General features: G+C 44.1%; 1 protein-coding gene across 1 annotated transcript in view; it reads right to left on the bottom strand.

The window, feature by feature from the left end:
• NTSR1 (neurotensin receptor 1) overlaps nucleotides 1–26189 on the bottom strand; it is a 60672-nt gene that overhangs the window by 4671 nt on the left and 29812 nt on the right. The window contains exon 2 of the mRNA XM_074920085.1: nucleotides 10164–10365. Within this exon, the coding sequence (XP_074776186.1) occupies nucleotides 10164–10365 (202 nt within the window). The remainder of the gene's footprint in view (nucleotides 1–10163; nucleotides 10366–26189) is intronic.

Below are 26189 nucleotides of genomic sequence, written 5' to 3'. Positions count from 1 at the left end.
GGGAAGTGTCTGTGCCCTGTTTTTGTAGATGTCATCACTAGCAGAGTCACTGCCTAATTTGTACAGATATTAAATAATTCCTGGTGCCCAGTTCTGTACTCACGGCCTTACTTCAACTCCATGGGTTATCTCTTTTATTGAACACACAACTAACAATGGAGATGGTTATATTCTTTTAGCATCAGCCTGCATGGTGTATGAGAGCATCTTCCAGGAATGCTGAAAAAAACATTTATTCAATAAAGTTTGAGGCAACTGAAGGGACATGTTTTTGGAAAGAAGGCTAGAGAGTCTGTTTTTATTCTCTTGTCCAAGTGAATTCACTATTTCAATCTGGATATTTTTGGCTGCTACCTGGTCATTGTGATCACAGATGTAACTCGTCACTAGACGGCCTGCAGCTCTTCAGACACCATCAAGTGAATGAATTTGACCTGTGGCTGACCCCGTTCCGAGGAGCTTTGATGAAACTTTGATGGGGACAGCCCCTACGTGACACATGGCACAGGAGAAGTGGGGAGGTCCCCCAGGAAGCTCGGAGGAGGTGCTGGAGGCCTGCCTTGCTCTTTCACATTTCGGAACACCTGCTTTTGGCCACCTCCGGGAATGAATTTCTGTTGGATGGACCTTTGGTTTGCCCTGGAGGAAGCCATCCACCCGTGACTCTGCAGGAGATCCCTCCCAGGGGCCACAGGAGAAGCGATGCTCTCCAGCCTCTCCCCCTCCATCCATCAGCATTGGGCCAACAGGAATGAGCCAACATCACAGTCCATCTGCTTTCCCAGTGCCTGTACAGGATTAGCTGGATTTTCTGGCTGTGAAAGCAGCTTCCCAAATGGCTCCCAACACAAGTTCATTTGTGAACATCATCATTTTTGCAGAAACCTTCATGCATTGGCACTTCCCAGCTGCTTACCCCTGCATGCAGCTCTTTGAGAATGGCAGGATCTGGATTATTTTTACAGCCAATTTTAAGAGTCTCACACATACGGCTCTTAAATTTAGCAACAGGTTAAATGAAAGTGGTTTTCTCCTGGTAAAGAATATCTGCTTCTGTGGCTCAGACAGTGCTGTGTCAAATAATATGGAGGCAAGGATCTATAGCAGCAAAAACTCATATTGAGAGAAATATGTGCTTAACCTCAGCAAACGAATAGTCAATTAAGTAATCTGTGGTAATTCTGTAATATCACATGCAATCACTCTGCAATTAAAACTCTATTAAACACATAGCTAAGTGCATTGGAGACACTTATGGTCTGATTTGGAAAACCCAGCTGGGTAGCACGCTGTGCAGCTCTGTGCTGCCAGCCTCTGCCACGCAGATTAGGAGACCCCGACCTGTATTTGTCACCCTTAATCCGTATGTTCCAATTTTATCATACAAGAGATCAAGCAGATTTAGGGTGGCAATCCCGTCCCATTGGGTCATGGACAAAATTTAACATAATCCTGCATTCCAGGGATGAATACGAAATGCAGGAATATGTTAAATTTTGTCTAATACAGAATACAAGTGTTCTTTTTTCCCAGATACCTGGTGTCTTTTGCTGCTGTCTTGTGCCTCTGTGAGCAGATGCTTATCAGAATGGATAAATTATAAAATAAATGCTGGTCAAAGTGGCTGACAAAATTAAATTTTGTTGTTATTATTATCAGCATCGAGGACATGTTCTACATCATCAAAGGCTTCACACAGGGGTTTCTTTGGGGTGGGAAGATAGAACAGGTCAGCCCGGAGCTGAGCACTGCAGGGGAAGGATTTGACCCAACCCGTGATGGGGGTGACTGTCCAGGATGGTGTTTGTGAGGTTGGAGATTTCCTGCCTCCATTTGTTGAACTAAAAATAAACCAGACCCATCCCTCACTTCTAATTAATTCAATGCAGATTTAATAGGAGCGGAGCTGCTCCATGAATTTCTGATATTTCCCACATTTGAACAGATTGAAACCTGCAGATCATCCCAGGGCTGAGGAGAGGGGACGCGAGCAAGCCCACCCCGGTGTGCCAGGGATGCCGGGGAATGATCCTTCCACGAAGCCGTGTCTCCATTTCCCTTCTAAATCAAACTCTTAATTTAAACATGTATTAAAACCTGAATTCTTACACCCTGTGCCTTTCTATTTTGTCTTACAAGGGCTGCATTCTCTGCCTGTTTGAGCTGCATCCCAAGGAAGAAGGGGAGAGAGGGAGGAGGAGTGGCAGAGGACGAGCACTTGTTTGTTTATCGCGCAGGAAGTCCTGCAGAGGGAAACATAAATTTTGAGTGACATCTTTTTCATTGTGCAAAAGAAGATTTAAAGTGTGCCAGTCTTGATTTTCAGACTAAACTGGATGTGGAAGCAATCCTGGAAGTTAAATTATATTAGATGTCACTGAGTATTTTATTTTACCTTGTGTGTATCCTGTGCCTGAGGCTGGGAGACAGCCCTTCTCCAGGGCCAACGTCTCGAAAAACTCACGTTGGGTTAGCATGGGCACGAAGCAATATATCATGTGTAAAAAGACCACAGCGAGTGCTCAGTGGCTGGTTTCACTGAGCACAAGAACCATGCTCGGGAGGGATTTACAGCCCCCCCTGTCCCTCTTCTGAGGCTTGGAGTGACTCAGGGCACTGGGACAGTGATGGGTAACGTGCCACTGCTGCCAGCTCAGAGGGGACCCCAGGGATCTGCTGCAGTACAAGCATTTTCCTCCTCATTTTATCTTTTCTATCCTCTCTGGGGTCACACTAAGTCACAGTCCTGTGGCTCTGGGGTGGCCCTTGGCGAGGGTATCCCTCCATCCTTTCCTTTCTCTTCAGGAGAGGGAGAAAAGAATCACAGAATCATCTAGGTTGGAAAGGACCCTGGAGATCATCTAGTCCAACCGTTCTCCTAGCGCAGTTCCCACCTACAGCATATCCTTAAGCTCCAAATCGATCCGACTCTTGAACACCCCCAGGGATGGGGACTCCACCACCTCCCTGGGCAGCCCATTCCAACGCCCAACAACCCGTTCTGGAAAGAAATGCTTCCTAATATCTAGTCTAAACTTTCCCTGGCACAACTTGAGGCCATTCCCTCTTGTCCTGTCGCTTTCTACCAGGCTAGAGAGGCTCAAACCCAGCTCTCTGCACCCTCCTGTCAGGGAGCTGTAGAGGGTGGTAAGGTCTCCCCTCAGCCTCCTCTTCCCCAGACTAAACACCCCCAGTTCCCTCAGCCGCTCCTCACAGGACATGTGTTCCAGACCCTGCACCAGCTTCGTAGCCCTTCTCTGGACATGCTCGAGTAACTCTACGTCCTTTTTGTAGTGAGGGGCCAAAACTGAACACAGTAATCAAGGTGCAGCCTCACCAGCGCCAAGTACAGGGGCAAGATCCCTTCCCTGTCCCTGCTGGCCACGCTATTGCTGACACAAGCCAGGATGCCATTGGCCTTCGTGGCCACCTGAGCACACTGCTGGCTCATATTCAGCCGGCTGTCAATCAACACCCCCAGGTTCCTCTCTGACTCCCTCTTCAAACCACCTTGGCTGCTGCTCACACTTCCAGAGAAGCTCGGATCCATCCTTCCTTGACAGTTTTGTTCAGATTATTTTGGCCAATTTATTTCTTTTCCTCTGCATTTCAAGGGAAACTGAAACACAGCTGGGGAGCAACATGTTATAATTTCTGAGCAAAGGCAAGAGCCGTTTGGGTATGTACTGACCCATCTGAACAACATCTCTCAGCCTTTTCTGTTTCAGCTCATCAGCAGCCAGGTGTCTCCAATGATGCCCAAGGAACGCACCCTCCAGTTGCTAACAATAACATATATGACAGTGTTATGGGGCTTACGTCAGGGATTTGCATTAATGCCGATTTCTGGAGAAACAGTTTTTGTGTATTCAAAGCTCCTGGGTTTTATACACTTATTTGGTTGATGCCATTTACAAGAGATTCTCTCACAAAGGGGAGCAAGTGTCACCATGCCATTATTTGATATGAGAGATGGTAAAAGCTGGGCCAAGTGTAGCTGTAGCTGGCACTCATTAAACCTCGAGGCACTGTTTCTATTAACATGATGCACTACCTGACAGGTTGTAGGCAATATTTATACCAGCGGGTCCCAAACTAGGGTTTACGGGAGCTGCAAGGGTGCGTATGAGCCTAGTAAAATTAAAACTGCTTCTGCTGGTATTTGGGTCACAAGGCTGCAGGATTTCCATAAAAGTCAATAACAGCCAGTGGAGATTGGGGACCACCACTATGCACCAGTAGCACTCAGGAGAGCAAAGGAAGAGAAACTGGGAATAGCAATGGACTTAGGGAGCCCCGAGCTCCTTTAGACTGAAAACACACAGGGGTTGGGATACAATCCCCATGTGCTCTTGCACATATTACTGAGCAGTGTAAACATTAGATTTGATTCCTTAATTTCCATTCCTAGCAGCCAGAAATCTGCTTTTTATCTTTCTGTATAATTTTCCTTCTTTTTTTTACTACTGTGGGAGGATTGTCTCTTTTTTTGGATTAAGGGGTAGGAGATGATATCTTGCTTGAAAGGAGCCATGTTCTCCTAAATACTTCTTTGTTAATGGCAGTGAGACAGTAGAGTGAATAGAAAAACCTTTTGGCATGCAAAACCAATGTATTTTTACTCAGACTATATTCTCCAGTTCTGATTTTCAATGGCTTCAGCTGACAGATATGAAAATGGATGTGAATTCCTGCCCCTACTCATGCTGGTGATTAAATCACCCATTGGCATTGGTTTCATCCAGAAGGAGCAAGGCAGAAAATGAGGGTTGAAGCTAGCCCGTGAACAGGCTCCAACAAGCAGCACGTCACTGCTGACTCAGTGCAAACGGGGGTTTCTTCCCCAGTTTCCTTCTAAGGTAATTATTTTTTTGAAAATTAAAGAAAAAGTTGCTTGATTCCATTTAAACTTCATTCGTGCCATTCCCTCTAGGGAGTCCAGGTGTTTGGAGGAGGAGGAAGAAAGAAAGAAAATTTTCCCTTTAAAGGATAAATAAAGGCTCCCATCTTCTCGTCACCAGGTTCAAGGCTTTTTCTATTTGGTAAAATCAGGTATCACCCAAACTGGCATCCTCTGCAGCCCCTTTCTTTCCCCTCCAACTTTGAATTTCACGTGTCCTTTGTTCCTCCTGGAACAGTTTCTGCTTGCCTGGGCCTGTATTTACCACATGCTTCTGCAGTGACTAAATCCCTGGCCAGACTTTATGTTTGAAAACCCATCAGTTAGCTTTTTTAAACACTCACACTGACAGGGTTTAACACCTGGAAAATCTGCTTGCTGGGCATGACCAACCCTTGAGTTGTCTTCAGAGATGCAGTCATGAGCCTGAATCCCAGCAGAAAGGCTTCGCCAGCCCGAGCTGCAGTGACAGCAGAGTGACAGCATCTTGAGAGACAAGAAAAAAGAGTCTCCCTGTCCCAAGAGGTGCAGCCATCATCCCTTTCTGCTCCTCTGAGGGTGTTTATAGAGCGCTCTGATACTGCTCTCTTTATGTCACTTGGCAGGCTGTAAAGTAAACCTACACGTATAAACAACTCTGGGAAATATATACAACTGTTATATAGCTAATTTATCCTCCTGAATTTCAGTGTGACACTTCAGCTGTTAAACTCGGCTTCCACTCACACTTAATGTCACGGGGGTTTTGCTGAACTCCACTTGGAGCTGCTCAGACTTTTTATTAGGAATACCAACTGCCATGGATTTAGTCCCTTTCTTGCAAAAGAAACGATTCACAGACAAATCTGATTTCCTTAGAATACAGGAATTATGAAATGTGACTGTTTAAGGAGCAGATTTTCAGACTGGTGATCTACTGTGTATTGTGGTTGCAAAGTATTATCTTATTAGCTATTTGTTATTCCTGTTTGTGGGGTGGTTACACTAAATCTCATAGCAATATTCTCCTCCTGAAACGGAAAGCTCAGACTTGGAACACTGATGGGGAGAAATGAATGAACTCTTCAGAAGTTATTAGTGCACAAATTAATGAAATGCAGGCCACGTGGATACTTCATTAATACTTGGCCTTTGTCTAGTATTACTTGAAGAAATGCAGAGATCCCAAAATAATAATTTAAAAATTCTTAGATGTTCAGTAAAAAACATAGGAGACTTCATCTCCTAAAGAGCAACTTCTCAAGGCATCATCCAGGCAGCTGTGGGACACTGGAGGATATTCTTTTAATTAGTTAAACCTCTCTAAGTGCTTTATAATTGCTTTCACTAAGAAACTTCTGTAACGGAGCAAATGCTACCTGGAACTGATTATGTTTTAACAGGCTTAGCCAAAGTCCACCCAGGGACACAAAAGGCCTCCCCTTGATGTTCATCGATTTGTCTCAACATTGTTATCAGAGCTCAGATGTGTCATTCAATAACTCCTTACTCCCATCCATGGTGGGAACTCATCCTGACAGGCAGTCGGGGACGTGTTGAGGGCTGCTCAGAGGGCTGGTGTCACAAAACTGTCCCCTTTCTAGAAGACATTTTGGCCAAACAGTGCTTTCAGCCTGAGCCAAGCTCAAATATCCCCTGATTTTTGAGCAGCTGTTTGGAAACGTGAGACTGAGGTGGAGGAGATTTCTCCTGCCTATGTCTGGATACAGTATGTAATGGTCTGGGTGCTGTATGTGAGGTTTTACCTGCTGAAGGCTGCTTATTCTGAAGGGGGGGTGTGTGTATGTGCATGTTTAAGATCTATTTAGGATGTTATCAAATGATTGGCATATCAGGCTATGCATTCGGAGAAGCTTCACCCTTCTGTGAAGCATCACACAGCGCCCAAGAGACTCAGCTTCCAGAATAGCGCCCAAGAGATTCAGCCAAAGAATAATAACAAAAAAAAAAAAAAAAAAGAGGTGGCTTATAACTGGGGAAATGGATGGAATATTGGATGGATGAAGGAGGGTATGAAATCTCTTGGCAGGAGGTATTTTTAACAGCAGCACTGATGCAGATGTGGCCCTGTTATCCTCGCAAAAAAGCTGGGAAGATGCCAGTGCCTCGAGCACTCTGAATTTGGATCCTCACACCTGGTGAACGCTGGCAGCAGAGAGGGAATTACAATCAGAAATCACATGCTTAATGAATTAATAAGGTGACTCCCAGGCAGCAGGGCTGACACATTCCTTGATCCCGATCTCCCTGATTATTTTGTACATGACCGAAGTCAGACAGAGCCAAGAAAAATACATAAATGCTACCAAAGAGGAGGAAAATGATGTGGATTTTTTGAATGAAGCTGTTAGCCTGACCACTTTTAGCTCCTATTTCAGTGTAAATAAATACATAAGCTCAGTAGATCTGCGGGAAGGAAGGGAGGTGTTGGCTGCTCTGATCTCATCCAGCAGCTCTGCACACCATGAACTGCAAAAATTTATTTTCTGAGCATTAGCTTTACAAGTTCTGAAACATTTCACTGTTAAACCAAAATCAAGCTCTCTGTACTTCAGGCCAAAGTTCACTTTTGGAAATGGAAAATACTCTGACCCCCACGAAGCTCTGATTTTTTGCCAACAGTTTTATTAGTGTGGGCAAGTATCATTTTTGTTTTCCCATCCTCTTCCATAAACCAGCCTAGACTGTGTACATGGTTTTGGCTGCCATGGATCCCAGGAAAAAATCATGTGCATCCTTGCTTATTTTTTGATACTTTTCAGACAGCTCAGAGGCCTGGTTTATTTAAAAAAAAAAAAAAAAAAAAAAAAAAAAAAGTTGTGAGGAACAGGTGACAAAAGTAAATGTGAATCAAGCACCTCCAGTAATCAAGTGCATCCGAAAAATGAAACGAAGCAGATTTCACTCAGACTTGCTAGATAAAAAAGCCTTTCTGCACGATGTGGTGAATCACAGACAAAACTGATGATGGATTTCTTATTTCCTGGATCTTCCCCAGTCCAGAAAAGGAGCAAGCGGCTGCTCTCTCATTGCCTTCCCAGCAGGGCAAGGAGCTCAGTCCTGCTGTGGGGTGGTGCTGCAGAGCTACACGTAGTATCTGTGCGCTGCTGCCCATTCTGTGCCATTTCTGACCCACTTTTGCACCGTTTCGGGCTCCCTCACTTTTGTTAACTTTTCTCAGCTTTTGCAGTGCATTGCAAAAGCAAAAAAAACAAAAAAAAACAAAAAAAAAATTGCCTGTAGAAGAAGAAAATTAAGCTTATTGTTCAGAGAAAGAAGGGCTGTTTTTTAGTGCCTCCGAGCAGATGTCGGTGCGGGGTGCTCTTCCACCACCACCAAGCAATGCCCGGGGAATGGCAAGTGTAAATTTAGGTCTCTCTCTTATTATTCATGAAGAACTCTTCTCTTCCTGATGTTACTAAAGAGTATACAATACTAAAAGGAGAGAGAGAGGTGTGAGATGTTGTAGTGCAAGTGAGAAAAGGCGGCTTCTCACTTAATGGCAGTGGGCAGAAGCGTTAGGAAACAGAAAAAGATAGCAGGGAACCAAGGGACATGCATGGCCCCATCCTTGCAGGCTCAGTGCTGAAGCAAGGCTCACTCCTTACCCCCCCGTGGAGTCCCAACAAGGTGATTATGGGGAATTTAATATCTTCCAGATTTTTCTCTCCTTTTTCTCAGCTGGGATTTCCCCGCGTGGTGTTTGAAGCTGGGATGCAGGTGGTGGCTTGCCTAGGGCATGGGCACGCTGAGGGACACATCCCTGGCTAAAAAAACAGCTGGAAAAATCCCATGTAGGTTCTTGGTGCCTCCTCTAGGGATTTCTTGTTGAAAATGGGGCCTTGGCCAAAGCACTTCAGCGACCAAAAGCTTTGCCATGAAAAGTCAGAAAGCTTGCTGCTAACAAACTCTCCCTAACGTGCAGGAGGACTCTCACAGTTTAAAACCAGTATCGCCATATTTGTTAGATTTTTTTTTAGGTACTGTTTTTGAACAGCTTTTGCTTTATCATCTGTCAGTTTAAGCTACCAGATTCTTTAGTCTTTTCCTCAGTTTATTTAATTAAGCCATCCAGTATTTTGCAGTACGGCTCAATTGCTGGGTGCAGTATCTTTTATTTAACCTTTGCCTGAACCAAAGCTCTGCAGAAAAAGAAAAGGAATAGAGCGATATACACAAGGCTTAAGTTGTTGTTGAAACATCATTAAGATGCTGGGCTAGTTTTGCTTTTTCAGAGAGTCTCTGTGTGTGAGCAGGTCTGTTCTTTAGCTTTACATATCAACAAGCAAAGGAAAAAAAAAAAAAAAAAAAAGGATTATTTGCGATTACCCTAAATGTGGTAGTTTGGGACAATAAAACCGGAATTGAATCTCTTTCTGTCTTCATCCATGGAGATCACAGTTCTGTCTTGTTTCTCTGTGAAGGTATGAATACCCCCCTGAGCAGGTCATAAATAGCCACTTGTCCTCCCAGCTACCAGTATTGTTTGAGACATGCAAACGTAAACCCTTTATTGAGTGTGAAATATAGACAAAGATATTTTCCATAACAGGGCTTGAGAATTTGTCTGAAATATGCTTAGATACGCAGCCCTCAAAGGGCCGCAAAATTTAGTTGTTGGGTTTTGGTGGTTGTTTTTTTTTTGTTTTTTTTTTTTTTAAATTTCTGCTACATACTAAATTGTCTTGGGGAAAAAAATGTCTTTTTTTAAAATATTGTGATTAGCTGGGTCAAAACAAGCAGGGAAGCTTGATGTTATCGAGTTGTTTCTGTTTTGCTGAATAGGAAATATATTTAAATGTGAATTTTTTTTTCCTCAACTTCTCTCCCATTGTGCACAATTAATTAAATAATACTTAAATCTCTCTCTAGTTTCCTTTCCCTATAAGATTTTTTAAAAAAAAAATCCCTTAAGGGAAGCTTAGGACTCAGAAAAGTGGGAGAAAAAGATGATGGTGGGAAATAGAGGATAAAATTCCCTACAAAACTGTTAGTGACTCAGCAAGAAATAGATCAAGAAGAAGAGAGACCAAGAGAACAAACAAATTTATTTTCCAAAGTCTGGAGCTTTGAGACAAGAACTGGACAATTTTGGCAAATGTCAAAGTGTTTGAAGTCAATTTGCATTTCGAAAAAAGAGATAATTTTAATTTAAAGTATGTTTTGAGTGAAAAACGTTTACCAATTTCAACCTATTACTCTTCAGATTGTATTTACTTAGACACCTCTAGGCAGTTCCATGCCAAAACACGGGAATACTTACGTAGGACCCTCACGCCGTGCTTCAGGGCTTGCACGCGGCTGGGCTCCATGGACATGCTGAGCATCGTCTGCTGCCCGCCGATGGTGCAGACCTGGTTTTCCTGGGCAGCCTGCCTGAACATGACCATGAGCTGGTTGGCGATGATGGTGTTGAGCACAGAAATGACGACCATGGGGAACACGAAGGAGATGAAAGTGTTGACCTGCGGAGGGGAGAGATGTGTCACGGTCAAGGGATGAGATGGATCGGCGGAGCAGGAGATTGTGTTTTATTTCTCAAAGCAACAGAGAAACAGCCTGCAGTGGAAATCTTTTCCCTCTTTTTACAGTGCTGGCTTGGGCTTTTGAAGGCTTATTGCACGGAGGGAAAACTCAACCACCACTGACATACATTCATTCACATGGGTCAACACTCAAAAAAGGCAAATTCATTCGCATCCAATTATGTTGTTTTCAGTGCAGTTCATTGCCAGAAATGTCTTGACCGAAACATACCATTGATCTTTTCATCTCGTGAACAGCAGGATGCTTCTTACCTTTCATTGTCCGTAGCGTGACTTCTAAATACCAGTATGTTATTGTATTTTTTCTTTATTATGAGCACTCCTTGAGATCTTTTTAACTTTATTTTTTGTGTTCTGCCCTTTCCTTGTCGATTTAATGACAGCATTTTGTTATCTCATAACCAAATTATCCAATAAACCTTGTGCCTTAAAGGATTAAAATTGATCAGAATAAACAAGTGGAAGTTGTAATGGTTTTAGTACAAATTATTTGATTACTACAGTTTTGATAAAATTAAATGGAGGATCAAATTAAGCAGTGATTGAATCAAGTGGAAGTCACTGTTTGTGTCAAATAAATGCAGGAAGGCTTTGTGAGGGCCTTGTGGGCTGTCTAGAAACCCCGCTGGAGCTGAGCTTACCAAAGAGCAGCCTAGGGAAATAGAGGCATGCGTAGGATTTGCTTGCATGTCTTGGCCATGGTGGGGTGGCAAGCTGCCATGAGAGCAGCATGGAGGGGCTGGGTGCCCCTGGGGCTTGTCCTCTCCACTGTACAGCTCAGGAGGAGGGTCAGCACATCACCGAGATGAATGTGGGACAAACCAGAAGCCCCTTAAATTTTAAAAATTTCAAAACTTTAACAAGAATTTAATTGTGTGCTGCAAATCACCGTGGAAGCAATTTTATTAAAAGTGCTAAAACAACAAAAAGATAAAACTACTAAAACCAGTAGGGATCTTTGCCCTGTGGTAGAGTTACAAGACATGCTAACTTTGTCCTCAGATAGCCACATATCTTACACCCCAGTGCCCTAAAACGCAGAAGTAACCCAGCAGCCCAATCCAACCTCACATCCCTCTGCAGACTGCCAAACCAGGGAAGCCTCATCTCCAAAGGGGTGCTGGGATGGAGACCTCCCCTCCCACCCACCCACCCACCCGGGACCATCACCTCAGCGTACAAGTATTTGCTGTACACCCAGTATCTAGCGCAGATGTGTGGCCTCTTTGCTCTGGCGGGATTCAGAGCTGCCAGAGATGAATGGAAAGATGGAGACAGAATCCAACCACACCCACAAGATGCTACAGAGGATCCATAAAAGAAAGAAAGAAGAAGCTCATAAAGCATATGGGGAACAGGTGCACTGGCAATCAGAAGCACTTAAGTTTCTTTGTTCAATAAATCTGAGAAAGATGCAACTCCTCTTTTGGTGAAGACAGGCAGCGTTGTTGTTGCCAAAGTTTTCTTTAGATGGATCAAGTCTCTGTACAGCTTTGCGCTCCAGAGCTCAATGTGTTTAGCAAAAGTACCAGCTGGGTTTCGTCTCTCGCAACCCACATGGTGAGAACATCTCTCGTTTATGCTGGTAATAATAATAGAGCTCCTCTGCGGACTGAAAAAAATTCCTAGATATACCCCACCGTTGCAAGCTGTTAATGGCCTCTTTTGTTAAATCTATAGCAGTTTTCTAAGCTTCTAAAAGATCCCACCGGCTACTGCATATAAAGAAGAGTTATCTTTTGGAGACGTCTTGAGATGCTAAGAAAGATCATTAAGCAGTAGGGTCCAAGTTCTCAGCTGGTGCAGAACAACACAGTTTCACTGAGAGAGTAATTTGTGCCTGTAATGAACCTACTTCATTTATTTAACCTTCATGATGCAGCTGGCACATACAGGGGTGAAACGACCTGCTCAGATTTACTGGGTCAGATTAAGAAATGAGCCCCGTTGTTCCCCCACTCTCATTTCCATGGCTTTAGCTGCTGAATGCCCTTGTTGCCTGCTGCTGAACAACGTTTGCACATCAGCAAAAGGAAACACTTGACTCTGGAACTGCTTCACTCTGTCACCTGAGCTTCAGAGTTTATTGGCTTTCATTCAAAAACTTCACTCTAGCTATAAATTAGTCTTGCCTAATATAATTGCGCAGAACTCAAAAAGTCTTCTCTGAGCTTTCTTTAAAGCCTCGATTCATTCCATAATTGTATTGCAAAGTCTTTAAAGAACTTGGGAAATTGTCTAGAATAGCACTGACTTTCCCTTTTATGAATTGTTATGGTAAAAGTGTGAAAATTGCATGCTTTCTATGAAAGGCTATATTTAAAGATTTATTTTTTTTTTCCCCCGTGTCTTGATTTATCCCAGAATTCTCATATACTTAAAAAATATAAAGTCAATATTTTCCCCAGAAGCAGAAGGTTTTAATTTGTGGAAAGAATTATTTGCAAACACGAACTCTCGAGGACCGTCGAGGCTAGGAAAGCTAATCCCCCTCCCGCAAACTCTCTGTATTCGGTGTTCTTTCTGGCCAGCTGCTTTCTGGGTTGTGCGAGTCCAGACCCCAGCACACTGTGCATGTCGGTGCAGTGGCACTTTATTTACAGGTGACTTCGCACACTGCTGGAGCTGGTGCCACAAACACCTCTTCAAAGCCAGTGGAAAGTTTCCCACCTGCTTCAAGAGGAGCTGGTCTGGGCTCCCAGGTCTATATATTCAAAGATCTTAGAGAGCAGGAAGACTGGTAGAGGTGTTTAATGGGATTTTTTACAGCCCTGAAACTCCTAATATCACCGGGTCTAAAGTGGCTACGGCTGTCAGGGCACACCTATGGGAGCCTTTAGGTCCTTAGATATCTTTACAGATCGCTCTGTCCTGGGGAAGGAGGATTTAGACAGTCTCCATGTTAATTTTTGACATGAAGTCTTGGGCTTTATTTTGGCTTAGCGTGGAAAGGACAGCTTGTGTGATACTGGATCTAAACTAATTCAGGGTTGTTTGGATGCACAAGCAAAGAGGTCTGGCCTCATCTCTGCTATCACCAAGCATGGTTCAGTCTGATCCTCCTCTTGTTAAAACTGATGTGTTTTTATCAGTGTAAACCCATCACGATGGACATTGACGTGCAGCATGAGCCGGGTGCGGAAGCACAAAGCTGTGCATGGAAAGGCTTAGCCCTGGCTGCTCTCTAGTGTAAAAAAACCCCAGCACCATAGACCCTGTGACTGCATCTTAAATCCTCATGAAGAAAAGAAAAGAAAAGAAAAGAAAAGAAAAGAAAAGAAAAGAAAAGAAAAGAAAAGAAAAGAAAAGAAAAGAAAAGAAAAGAAAAGAAAAGAAAAGAAAAGAAAAGAAAAGAAAAGAAAAGAAAAGAAAAGAAAAGAAAAGAAAAGAAAAGAAAAGAAAAGAAAAGAAAAGAAAAGAAAAGAAAAGACCACAATGTTTGCCACTGGCAGGAGAGAATGAAACACTAACCCACTTCCACGCTGCTGATGCTCCTGTAATCAGTGCTGTCCTAAAAGCCATTCAAGCACCAGACTGGCAGCATCTGTGGGATGGGATTAGTCCTCAGGGCCAAATCATCTCTTGTACAGAATAACAACCTTCCCGTCCAGTACCACCTGAGCAGTAACACTCAGAGACCCGAATCGCTCTTCTCTGGCTGTGCTGCGCAGGACGGTGACAATGTGGGTGCTGTCTGAGGGTGAGCTCCCAGCAGAAATCTCTGCCTGGACCCCATCGCCATGAGGGCATCCCTGAGATATCTCTCATCGGATGGATGGGAAGATGGGGCAGAGACTCCCGCTCTGAGTCACCCAGTCCTCAGAGGTACCACACCTTCACAGTCCCCCAAGGGGGTGACGCTGACCTTCCCAGCCCCATCTTGGTGGCTATGGGGGTCCTGCCCTGCCCAGGCACCAAACCTTCCTGGCTCGCTAATGATGATGCACTTTTCACCCCAGCTTTCTCTTATCCCTCTATTGCCAAAGGTGATTTTAATTCCAGCCAGAACATGAAGCATTAAAAATCACACAGGGTTTTTGCAGGACACAGAAGACACAGCAAATGCAGGGACGGGGCTTCACAAGCTCATGAGAGACAAATGGAAATTTATGTAAATGAAGTCACACTTCTGGAAGGGAAAAAAAAAGCAGCTATCAGCCTCTCTCAGTCAGCTCAACAGAAATCAGACTTTGCGTGAGACTAGAGAATTCAGCATGATGTGAGTTTTCTTCTTCCTTCCAAACAGGAGCGTGGGAGAGACATGGGGGGGAGGGACCAGAAAAATCAAGTGACACAAAAGCAGAAGCCAGTTCTTGGGCTTGCGACGCTTCCTAAATCTTCTGTATGGAAAACTGCTCCCCCAGCTCTGCTGAGCTTCATGATGATGTGATTTGCTTTTGCCAGTTCGTGCCTCCAATTATTGGGCTGCCGTGGTTTCCCTGGGTTACCACTAAAAGCAGACATCAGCTCGCTCGCAACGGTGATGGAGAAGATGAGCATAAAACTTCACCTTGGGTTTCCCCAGAGGGCTTAAATGTGTCCTGTAAATCAGAAGTTTGAGAAGGTTTATTCTTTTGTGCTCCAAGGTGACTTCTGGACGAACAGACTCAAAGGCCACTTTGGAAGAAGATGGTTTTTCAATCCCTCCTACAAGCCCAGACTTTTATCTTCTATGTATCTGAAGGGGAGGAGGGGAAATACTGCATCTGTTACAGGCGTTTTCAGGTCACCTTTGCTGCCAGCAAAACCTACAGCTGACTGTTCCCATGGTCAGTGCGTGGCTTTGAAGGGGTACAGAGCTGTTATTGAGTGTTTGAGGATGCTTTATGAGGTCTTGAAGCACTCAAGGGGTTAAAAGTAAAAAATTAGGCTAAAGGCTCTTCCTGGAGGTACAGTAGCAAGTTGAACACCTCCACTGGAAGTATTTATAATAAAAAAAAAAAAAGCAACCAAGAACCAGAACTACTCATAATATTTTCATTGAAAGAGTTTTGATGAGAAAATGTTCCTTTACTGCGATTGTAAAAGATTTCTGAACATGCTGATTCTGTTTTTCCTCAGGCCGTTTTTTTCTAAATAAGTAGAAAAATCCCACAAAGCAAATGAAGCATGAGACGCCGGTCACAGTCTCACGGCGTGTGCTGCATCACACCGGCGTGTCCCACAAAGTGGCAGCTGGAATCCCCTGGCAGCAGGAATAAGACCCTCAGAGTGGATGTGGGGAGCAGCTAAGATATAGGGATAATTTTAGCCCTGGGTTATGACACACTGTGGAGATGTTCCCTGATAATTGAGGTGACAGCAGAGTCAAACTCCTGGTGTCTGTCAGTGCCACGTCTCCAGAGACACAGCCCCTTCCAGCAGTGAGCTGGGATGCTCGAGAGTAATTTTTCCACCTTCCTCTTCAGGATTGTGAGAAGGATGGTTAAAGCAGAGAGAAGTGTGGACGATGGTGAGCTGGCAAAACCTCACCTGGACCAACTAAGCTTTTCTTGTACTTCATTTCTCCGTGGCAGGCCTGTCTGCGGGCTGGGAAATGCGATGAAATGGCTGTCAGCCTTTTAGTTTTCTGCTGCACGGAGGATTCTCAGTGCAGAGACTCTCCTCCAGTCCAGCCACCCCTTGAGGACACGCCTGGGGAAATGGTTGAGAGACTCAAAAACTATCTCAGGAGGAGATTAGTCTTTGCTGGTTTCCTGGAAGTGATGACGGAAAGGACTGAGGATGCAGGGTATCGTTTGATTTGTGGTTTTGAACAAATCAATTAAACCACATAGCTGGGATTTAACAATCTACCACATTCTGGTTCACCTCATTTCCAATGGAAATGAAAAGTAAATTATCCTCCCCCTGACTGTGGAGGCAGTATTGTTAGCATATGTCAATCAGAAAAGCACATTCTGCTACATCAACATTCGGCTGCCAAAAAATCTTATTTGACTAAATGTACTTTACAAAATTACCAGTTATCTCGCTCAGTAGCTGGAATTAGCATTTTTTTTAACCACCCAGTGGATAATTTCAGCCTTTAATAAGCATGATGCTGCATTCCTGGGTATGGCAACCTGTGGAAGACAAAGCAGGACAGGGCAAGGCACATGTCAGCGGCAGGCCAAAAGGAGCACTTGGCAATGGCACTCATGTTTGATGTTCACAGGATGTATCTGATGAAAATCCAAAGGTTTTTTTCCCCCCAGAAAATAAATTAGCATCTAATTAAACCTCGTTTTGCATAGCTTTCTAAATTTCCGTGCTAAGTATCTCGTGGTTATCAGCTAAATGCCATTCCTTAGATACAACAGGGCAGGAGAGAGGTCTGTGTTTGTGAGTGATGGAAGAAGGCAACAACTGGTTTTGTTAGCCAGTACCTGGTACAGTGAGGAATGTGGAAACTGAAAAACTGAAGCCTAGGAAGGGAATTCTGGATATTTTTTAGGACTTCTATTAATTTATTAATAATTTAATTTAATTATTAATCTAAGAGTGTATTGGCATTAGATTTTAATAGTAAAACTTTCCTCCCTCAGATTAATTTAATAAATATTTAGATTAAATATGCAGGAGGAAATTTAAAAGTGTACGGAAGTGGGAGAATAAACTAGAATCTGAAATGCTCGCGTGGGTATCCAGCACTAGTGGGGGCCTGGTCTGCAGGATATGGATGCTTGTTCTTTTTCAGGTAAGGGCATCCTGGTGTGGGAACACAAATCCTGGATAAATAGGAACAGGGCCAAGTGCGTAAGCCTGTGTGTGAATTTGGGGCTGTAACGGTGTACTTGAGCCGGAGCTCAAACTTTACACATTGCCAGTTTTAACTCGGGCAGCTTTGCCTGTTATGTTTTATTTCTGGTGGCTGCTATCTTAGGCAGGCCTGACAGCGTGACGTGGTGTGACACAGCCGTCACCCTCGGACGAAGGCTGCAGTGACGTGGATGGGCAGCACTCACTGCGCAGCTGCATGCGGGTATGGTGGGATCCTGCATCCCCGCAGGGTCCCCTTGCACCACCACACAGCACGACACAAAACATGCTGCCTTGGGACTCCACCCAGCTGATGGACCCAAACGACCCTCGCCTTGCCTTGTAACCAGGAACAGTATCACAGAATCACAGAATCATCTAGGTTGGAAAGGACCCTGGAGATCATCTAATCCAACCGTTCTCCTAGCACTGACAGTTCCCACCTACAGCATATCCTTAAGCTTTAAATAGACCCAACTCTTAAACCCCTTCAGGGATGGGGACTCCACCACCCCCCTGGGCAGCCCATTCCAACACCCAACAACCCGTTCTGGAAAGAAATGCTTCCTGACATCTAGTCTAAACTTTCCCTGGCGCAACTTGAGGCCATTCCCTCTTGTCCTGTCGCTTTCTACCAGGCTAAAGAGGCTCAAACCCAGGGAGCTGTAGAGGGTGGTAAGGTCTCCCCTCAGCCTCCTCTTCCCCAGACTAAACACCCCCAGTTCCCTCAGCTGCTCCCCGTATACGACATGTGTGTAAATATCTGATGGAGAACCAGGTGATGGGACATTGTATCTCATAATTAACTAGATGAATAACCAGAGAAAAGATACCAAAACCCAACTAGTGTTTTTTGCTTTAAAGTATTCTGAGAAATAACCACAAAACCCTCTGGTTGTTATCACACTATAAGCCCTGTACCTCTTCCATCCAGCTACAGGTGAGTACGGATTCCATACATCTTATCCAAGGTAACAGAGTGTGGTGGTGGGAATTGCTCTCTCCCAAACAGCCTCCCCGTTCCCCTCTAGGAGCCATAAGGGTAGACCAGAGAGTCTGAGAAGCCCCTTCACTCTGCCCAGCGAGGCCTTTTCAGTCTTAAATATCAAACCCAGACATTTCAATTAAAGGTTACAGTGATGTGAAACATTGCTCACAGGCACAGGTATCTGATGTCAAAATGTTGCGATCAGTTAGGAATTAGAGAGGCAAACTGTGAACCTGCGTGGGGCCGGGGAGGATGGACGGCAGTCACAACAGCTAAACCTCTGCGAATCAGGGCAGTGATGTGGGTGTGAGACTCATCTAAACACGGAGACAAGCAGGACATCAAATGTGTGTCATTCAGGGGAAAAGAAAACAAAGAAAAGCCTCAAACGCCGGCGCATCCTGCCCAATCCATCTCTGATTAAATAACTCAGCAGGTTTTGCTGATCTCAGCTGGCATTAGTCACAGGAGCTCGAATTGGCCAAACCTGTGTCTTTTAGACCTCTGCAGGGGTCCTAGTTTTCTTGTTTTGGACAGGGTCTGGGAATAGGGGACTGCAGGTATTGTTGCTTAGGTGAAGAAAGAGAGCACACAGGTCTGAAGACAAACTATCAGATGGAGATGATGAATGCTCCCAAGTGACCGGACTAGGTGCTGTCCCCATGATGCTACTGCCCTGCAGCCATTAATGCCAGTGAGACTGGAACTCAATTAATTGCACGGCATGTGAGCAGCTGTTACTGACACATCCATTTACTGGCCTTATTCACTGAAGGAAAACCCCTCAAAAGGCAACTCAGAGGACAATTGAAAAGACTTGTGCATGAGCTCCGGCTGCTTGCTGCCATTACAGTGTTTGTATTGGTAGATATTTCTGTCAGAAGAAAACGCGTGTTGCTACAGGGCTACATGTCTACGCTGTACTTGGACATCCGCAAGGTGCAAGCACCTGCAACCTACAGCAAACCTGGACTGGTTCAGTACAGCCTGGTAATGCACGGGGACCACTCACGGGCTAGTGGTCCTCCCCTCTCTCTGTGCTGGCTGGGTGCCTCCAATGTCGTTTCCAACTGGCTAACACCAGACATGAACTCTTCCAAAAGGCTTAATTTAGCTCCAGCACTGAGATCAGAAGGAAGATCTGCTTAAACTCTGTTTTCATTAGCATTTTGTGTTTGCTCCAATGTAGTGATGCTTTCCTGGTAACTTGCTTCTCTCTTTAGCTCCGTGACCATCATGAAAGAACGAGTGGTCAGTGTGGATTAGTGTATTAAGAATAACCAATGTGTAACATTTTCAAGCCTGTGTGTGGTCCCACATTGATGAACTATAACGCAGAGGAGCTAATGATCTTGAGAAGTTAAGTTAATCACATACTCTGCAGGACTTAATCAGATACAGAACAGATGGAAATAAATCGCATAGTGACAAAAAAATCCATCATATCTCTATAACAAAAACATTCCACCAGCCTTCCCATTCATAAATCTCCCTCCACGGAGAAAACATTTGTTCATAAAAAACAACATCTGATGCAGAACAACTGAAATAGGTCCCTTGCTCATGATGGGTTGGCAAAGATGTCAGAGCACTGAATAATGGTGGCTTGACTGGGTACTTGAAGAGATCATTTAACCTCATTTCTATGCATAATTACAATCCTGTGGCCTGACGTATTTTCAGATTTATCATAAGTAATAGCAAAAAGGTATGATTCATACATAAGAGTTTGATATAAAGCTTATGATTCGTAACTGTACGTAAGGGTAACACCTATGTATCAAACCCCCTGGGGACCTCAGAGCTCTTCATTACCCTGCTAAATGCCAGAGAACCTTCTTCATTATAAGTATTCGTAAGAAAAAATTTCCTCCTTTCCTGATCTTTGGACACCAGTCTCAAACCTGAATGGTTCACCTGATTCCAAATCCCAAAGAGAGAGAAAAGCTGTGAAATTCAGGAAATCCTGGAAATAATGGACTGAAGAATGGGCAAATGGGAATATTTTAAGGTTTGCCACCTTAAACTGTGTTGCAGAATGCCTTGTTGTACATCATGGATATTCAGCTTTATCACTCAATAAAACTGAAGGATAAAAGAATGTTTATTTAGAAAAATGAATGAGTAAACCTGTTACCAAAAACCCCCTAACTCCAAACAAAAAAACACCCAAATCCTCATGGGGATAACACTTGATGATGATGGATTTTGGGGTCTTGTACATCTCACTTCACTTAATCTAGAGCCTCCTGCTACTGATTTAAGAAGGAAATATGGAAGCTAAAATGGAAGGGTTTTGGCCCTGGATGGTTGTTGCCTCCCTGTACCTGGTGAGGGAGGAAGGAAGAAGTCACAGAGAAACAGTGGTGATCCTCCATCATGTCATCATTAAACCAAAGCATCAAATCTTACCCCATTTTTCCTTCAGGAAATCTTCCATCTTAGTTTTCTGCAATTGGGTACACTGAGCTACAAGGTAAATTAGTTAAATTTACCCGGTTTTGCTTGCAAACGAGAATAAAGTCAATTTGTATGCTGCCACTTTACTGGCCTCAGCTTTGCTCCTCAGATCTAGTTATCATAGCACTATTTAGGGCAATATTTTTGGTTGAACAAGAACTCAGTGAATAATGTTTTGATTTTCCCTTTGAACGTGCAGGTTTTTGTTACTATTTCCCCCTCACCCTCTCCAGCAGCTATATTCTACTGAAGGGGAAATAATACTTCAGCTTCAAATGACAGGTTGGAAATATGCGTTAAATAATTCACCAGTGCAGATAGTTCTCACTATCTACTGGTATTTTGGTTCATACATGTTTTTGCCAAAGGGATATTGCCCATTGCCTATCACAATATATTTAGTTTTCTCCAGTTCTGCTGCTTGTCAGCTCTCTAAATAATTTAATAAATGTTTATACAGTGCCTAATGCTCCTGACATTTGAGTAACCCTAATCCAGATTTTGATGGTTTTTTGTGTCTCTCCTCTCGCCTATCTTCTCTTCCATGGGCATTGAACAAGCTGTGGGGGCTCACGTGGTGGACATTCATCCAAAGAAAGTGCCTTTATGGCTTGGTGCTTTCCCTGGCACAGCCTGATGCTCTCCGCTGAGGATACATAATGACATCCTTGTCAAAACCAAGAAAATCAACCTCTTTCCTATGCTGTTATCCACGACTGCAAGCACTCAGCATATCCTATGCTCCTGCTCCCGCTGTGTGGGTTTTGCAGCCTGGAACAAGTGCAGGAGTGGCAGCTATCACAGCCTTAATGAGAGCACAGACTACACGCGTATCTTAGGGGTGTATCGCCATGCAAATAAATCACAGCAGCTGATTTTGTGAGCCAGTACCCAGATCCTTGCTTCTCTAACATCTGCTTGTTATTCCATACATGTTTGGGTCATGCTTGGGATAGTTGTCATGAATGAGAGTGTTATACTTGGATATTCTCTCACAGATGATGTCAAAAAAAAGAATCAAACCATGGTGACAGTCAATTATCCCCCAACTTTTCTTGTTCTGGTGATATGGAATCGTTTCATCCCTGATAATCGCAATGGATGGCTTTTGCCTACTTGGGTATGAAGTCACCTGCAGGGAGCACACCAGCGTGAGGATTTCTAGTCAGTGTTTTAGGAGTAAAATAAAGCAAAAAGCACAAGCATGGGAGTATAATAATCAAAGATTTCTAACTGCGAAGAGCAGTAAACAGTTAAACAAGTGGCACTTGCTTTCTTTCTTCCCACACTCTCTTGGTAGATGGATCATGACAGAGAAAAATGTGGGCCTGCTCTGCTCACGTGGTGATCATCAAACTGCAGTTTTACCCTCGGCACGTGGCCACACGGCAGCCAAGCCCGGCTGTGCGGGAGTGGGGTGCTGGGCTCCCCTCTGCTGCCGGCGTCCTGCCTGGGTCTGGGCAGGGGGACTCCCACGCTGGGGCCAGAGCGTGGCTGTGCAAAGCTGCAGTGACCCCCCTCTCCTGCTCCTCGTGGGGAAAAAAATGGGGATGCAACCACCAGCTGGATGACAGATGAGCACACACTCATTAGAGTGCAGGGTAATTAATAGATCAGCTCCATCCCCCAGGACAATACTGAAGATTTAAGATAGAGACTTTGCTATAAACCAAGCCGGCTACTAAAGCCTTCAGCCTGATGCATGAGGCATGAACGCTACAGAAGGATTCAAAGGAGAGTTAATTTAAAAAAAAACAAAAAACAAAAAACAAACAAAACAACAAATGGAAAGAACAAGTCATTCTCCTGTTGAAAACCACATTCTGGTTTCGCACGTTCTGGCGGGTGAAGTGGAGGTAAATGAGGGTAAGAGGTGCTATAGGTGTCCGAGAGACACGTGAGATCATGCAAAGAATGATTTGTCCATTGAATTATGTTTCACAATCAGATTTTTCTGAAGCTATTTGTAATATCTCACATATGCTGAAAAGTCACATTAATACAGCCTGTAAAATAACAGCTTGTCTGCTTAAAATAATTAGTAGTTGACAAATGGATTGAATTTTAAATCTATGAGGAGCTTTGGTTAGCACTAATAAATGTTGATTAAGGTAGCAATTAAAATCTAACAATCTCTCTGGGGGTCTGAACTTTAAAGCTGAAGTTTGGAACATTCCTTAATTTACAGAGAAAATGCTACAGTTCCTCCCCAAGTTGCATTATGAAGCAGTGGCAGTGAGGATCTTCTGTCCTTAATTTTTCCCCATTTACACAAATTAATTGCAGCCTAAAGCAGTGCCCCACAGCCAGGGGCAGCAACCAGCACCTATCGTAGACTGACATAAAAACCTTGGGACAGCAGTGGTATTTAGCAGTGCGAGGTTTTAGCTTTCTCTCGAGTAAGTTAATGCTCTAAGACCCTCTTGAAGTCCTTATTTCCATGGCAGTCCTGCCCAGGAGGCAGTACCTGTCCCTCTTCTCATCAGGCTTTGAAGTGGGCTGGAGAGATCTCCATCTCTTCTTCAAGATGTTCTGCTTCGGAAATGTAGCTGACCCCTTGAAAACAAGCCAGGTCAAGTAGCCCTGAGTGTGCGCTCATCTCCCCTGAATCTCTCTCCTGCTGCTCTGAGAGACCTGACTACACATCTCTTAATCAGGGTGATTGGATGAGCCACCAAGAAAACATGTTGACTAGGTAGTGTCTTAAGGAAGACTAAAATTATCTCACTCTGCTGTGCTTGAGCAGTGGGACCAAGGCAAATCATGAAGCGTATTTTTGTTTATAGACTTGCTTTACTGATTTATCATCACGCGACTATTCATGAAGGTCTCAGGTTCTCTATGATCTTACTAAACCTGAGAAAATTTCAGTCGCTTCCCCGCAGTTTTCGATTTTTGAAGGAGGAAAGCGCATTTCTATTTCAAAGAGCACCTCTCTCATGCTGGCCAAATCCTGTTGTTTTTTTCACTCTTGCTGTGGGCAAGACATAAATCGAACGCAAAACCAGATTTGTCTTTCTTCCTTTATCACACGCTAACTGTGTGCCCCCCATTAATTACATTTCATTGCCCAGTTCATAAGCTGAATGCCAGCAGGACAAAAATAGGAATGCAGTGTGAATTGGAAGCACCTTGGTCCTCTCACATTCCCAGTGTGGATGGGAGTGCATTTTGTACATCCACCCTTCTGGGGTAGCTTTAATTACTAGATGTGTCATTATATCGTTATATTACAGTCTATTTTTCTTCAGGTCTGTACCCGCTGACTTTGGGAGCAGCTGAAATAAGGTCTTTTTTCCTGTAGGCTACTTGCAGTGGCTGTTACTAAATAAATAGACCAGCAGAAAATTTGTTTGTGCACATCGTAGTCACTGTGTTCAAATCCAAGGGGCTGGTCCTGGGAAAAATCAGGGAGTTCAGGAGGAAGCTGTGTCCTCTTCACCTCCCAGACCTCCTGCTCAGGAAGGTGGCTGATTCTTGGTCCTCCCCCCTGCCTCAGCATCCTCTGCTGCGAAGGAGATCTTGGACAGCTTCTCATTCTGGGAGGGACCTTTAACAATCTGCACAGTTTTTAGGTGTTGTCTCAGCCCAGGCTGTGCAATCTGAGCGTAGCTGTGGGTTTCTCTGCAGCACTCTCTGTTCCTCAGTACATATGCAGAGACCATGCATTGCTAAGGATATTTACAGCAAGAAGGGAAGAAATCTGTCCAGAGGGTGGGAAAAAAAAGCCCATTCACTCTCAGTCAATGTGTGTATCACTTTTTTTTTTTTTTTTTTTCTGTGTTGTAAGGATGAAATACAAATGGCTCAGATAAACGCAGAAAGGGACAAAAAAGAAAGCATGATAGCTGGGGATGCTTGGAGCTATTTTTTTTCAAAGAAGCCTTGAGAACTGGATGCAATTGTGCATTTACGTTTGAGTGAGCCATTTCAATGCCTGAAGCTTTGAGCCAGGTCACTCTCCACGCAAGATGGACACAGGGGTTGAACCAGGCAGGAGCTGGAGCCACAGTGGGCACAAGACCTGCAACGAGCATTGTCTTGGCTAGTTTGGCACTGCAGTTGTGGGGCTTTCAGGGAAAAGAGCAGCTGCTGCGAGAGGTTCTGAGGTGGACACAGTCATTCTGGACATCTCCATCCACAGCCAATACCACCTTCCACAAGCAGGGGTATTAAAGCTGGCTGAGATGGGTCTACCTCTGCTGCAAGAGGCACTCAGGGCTGCTGTGCAGACATCACCTACAGTCTCAAAACATTATTGGATGGGAAACCATGAGCTCCCTAAGAGAAACTGGGGTGATTATTCATGCACAGACTTCCAGACTACTTAAAAGGGCCTATTTAATATTTTTTACAGTAATACTATGCACTCTGCTGCTCTTACTGTAGAATTACAGGTGTCAACCTGAGGAGGGAGGGCGTGTTTTCGGAGAAAAGCCATTTTGCCAGGGAGATGAGACCAACAGAGGGGCTTGGCAGAGAATTTGCATCTCCAAGGAGCTCGGAGGATATACTGGTTTCAGGCTGCTGACCTGCTGCCTCACAAAACCCTCAAGGTAAACCAGCATGTCAATACACCTAGAGTAGGGACAGTATGAAAGTACAATTTGTCGGAAGTGATGAGCAAGGGAAGGTGACAGCAGAGAGAGAAGTCCCAAATTCAGTCTAGATAGAGCGGGAAGCAGCTATGAGAGCCATCCTTCCCTGGTGACAGTGTCTCTGTTGGCTAATTAAAAGCCACTGCACTGAACAGGTCAGGTCTCAGTGAGCTGCAGGTCCAAAGCTGAACTGAACAGCTGGAAAGTCACTATAACCCCAAATCTGCAGTCCTTCAGAAAATGATCCCAAGGCAAAACATATCAAGAAGGTCACGGCTCTCTACTGCAAACCATAGCAAAGGCAAGTCGTGATCTCATTTCCATTTCTCAAAATTGATTTTTTTTTTTATTTAAACTAAAGTGCAAAGTGAACATGTAGGACCAAACACTATCGGATAAGACTGCAAATGAGACTAAGAGGCCAAATGTCAGGCCAAATTGTTCCTGGTGTAGCTGCTGAGGAGACATTACAGAATACAATCATTATGTAACCTACTTTGCTTTAAGGCACAGTCCAGCTACCAGATGACTGGCATGAGGAAGATGTTTTGTCTGTGGGGTGGTTTCTTTCCTCTTATAAATTTCTTTGGACCTTACCCCAAAGCATCTGGCTGTAGCCAGCATTTGAGATTGGCTAAAAGTTTGATGGATGAGGCAAGTCTGAGGTGCTGGGTTAATTAACTCCCTGGATTCTGTATGGAGCTGTGGCTGCCCGCAAAGATATAAATTGCTATTCCTTAAATTAAGATTCTGATTGCAGGTTTAGAAAAATCTCCATTTCCCCATGGCACTTCAAACTCCTGCATAGCAATTTGCAGCCTGTTAAGAGTAGGGTTGTTTTTCAGATTTACCTTTCTCAAAACCACAAGCGTCCATGGAGGAATGGCTGAAAACTTGGACCAAGAAGCTGAAGCAGAAATCATCTTCCAATGCCCTGACTTCTGCAACGCAAGAAT

This window comes from Athene noctua, chromosome 16 (assembly GCF_965140245.1).
Source record: "Athene noctua chromosome 16, bAthNoc1.hap1.1, whole genome shotgun sequence".
NCBI lineage: Eukaryota > Metazoa > Chordata > Aves > Strigiformes > Strigidae > Athene > Athene noctua.
This window is presented reverse-complemented; position numbering and strand designations above follow the sequence as displayed.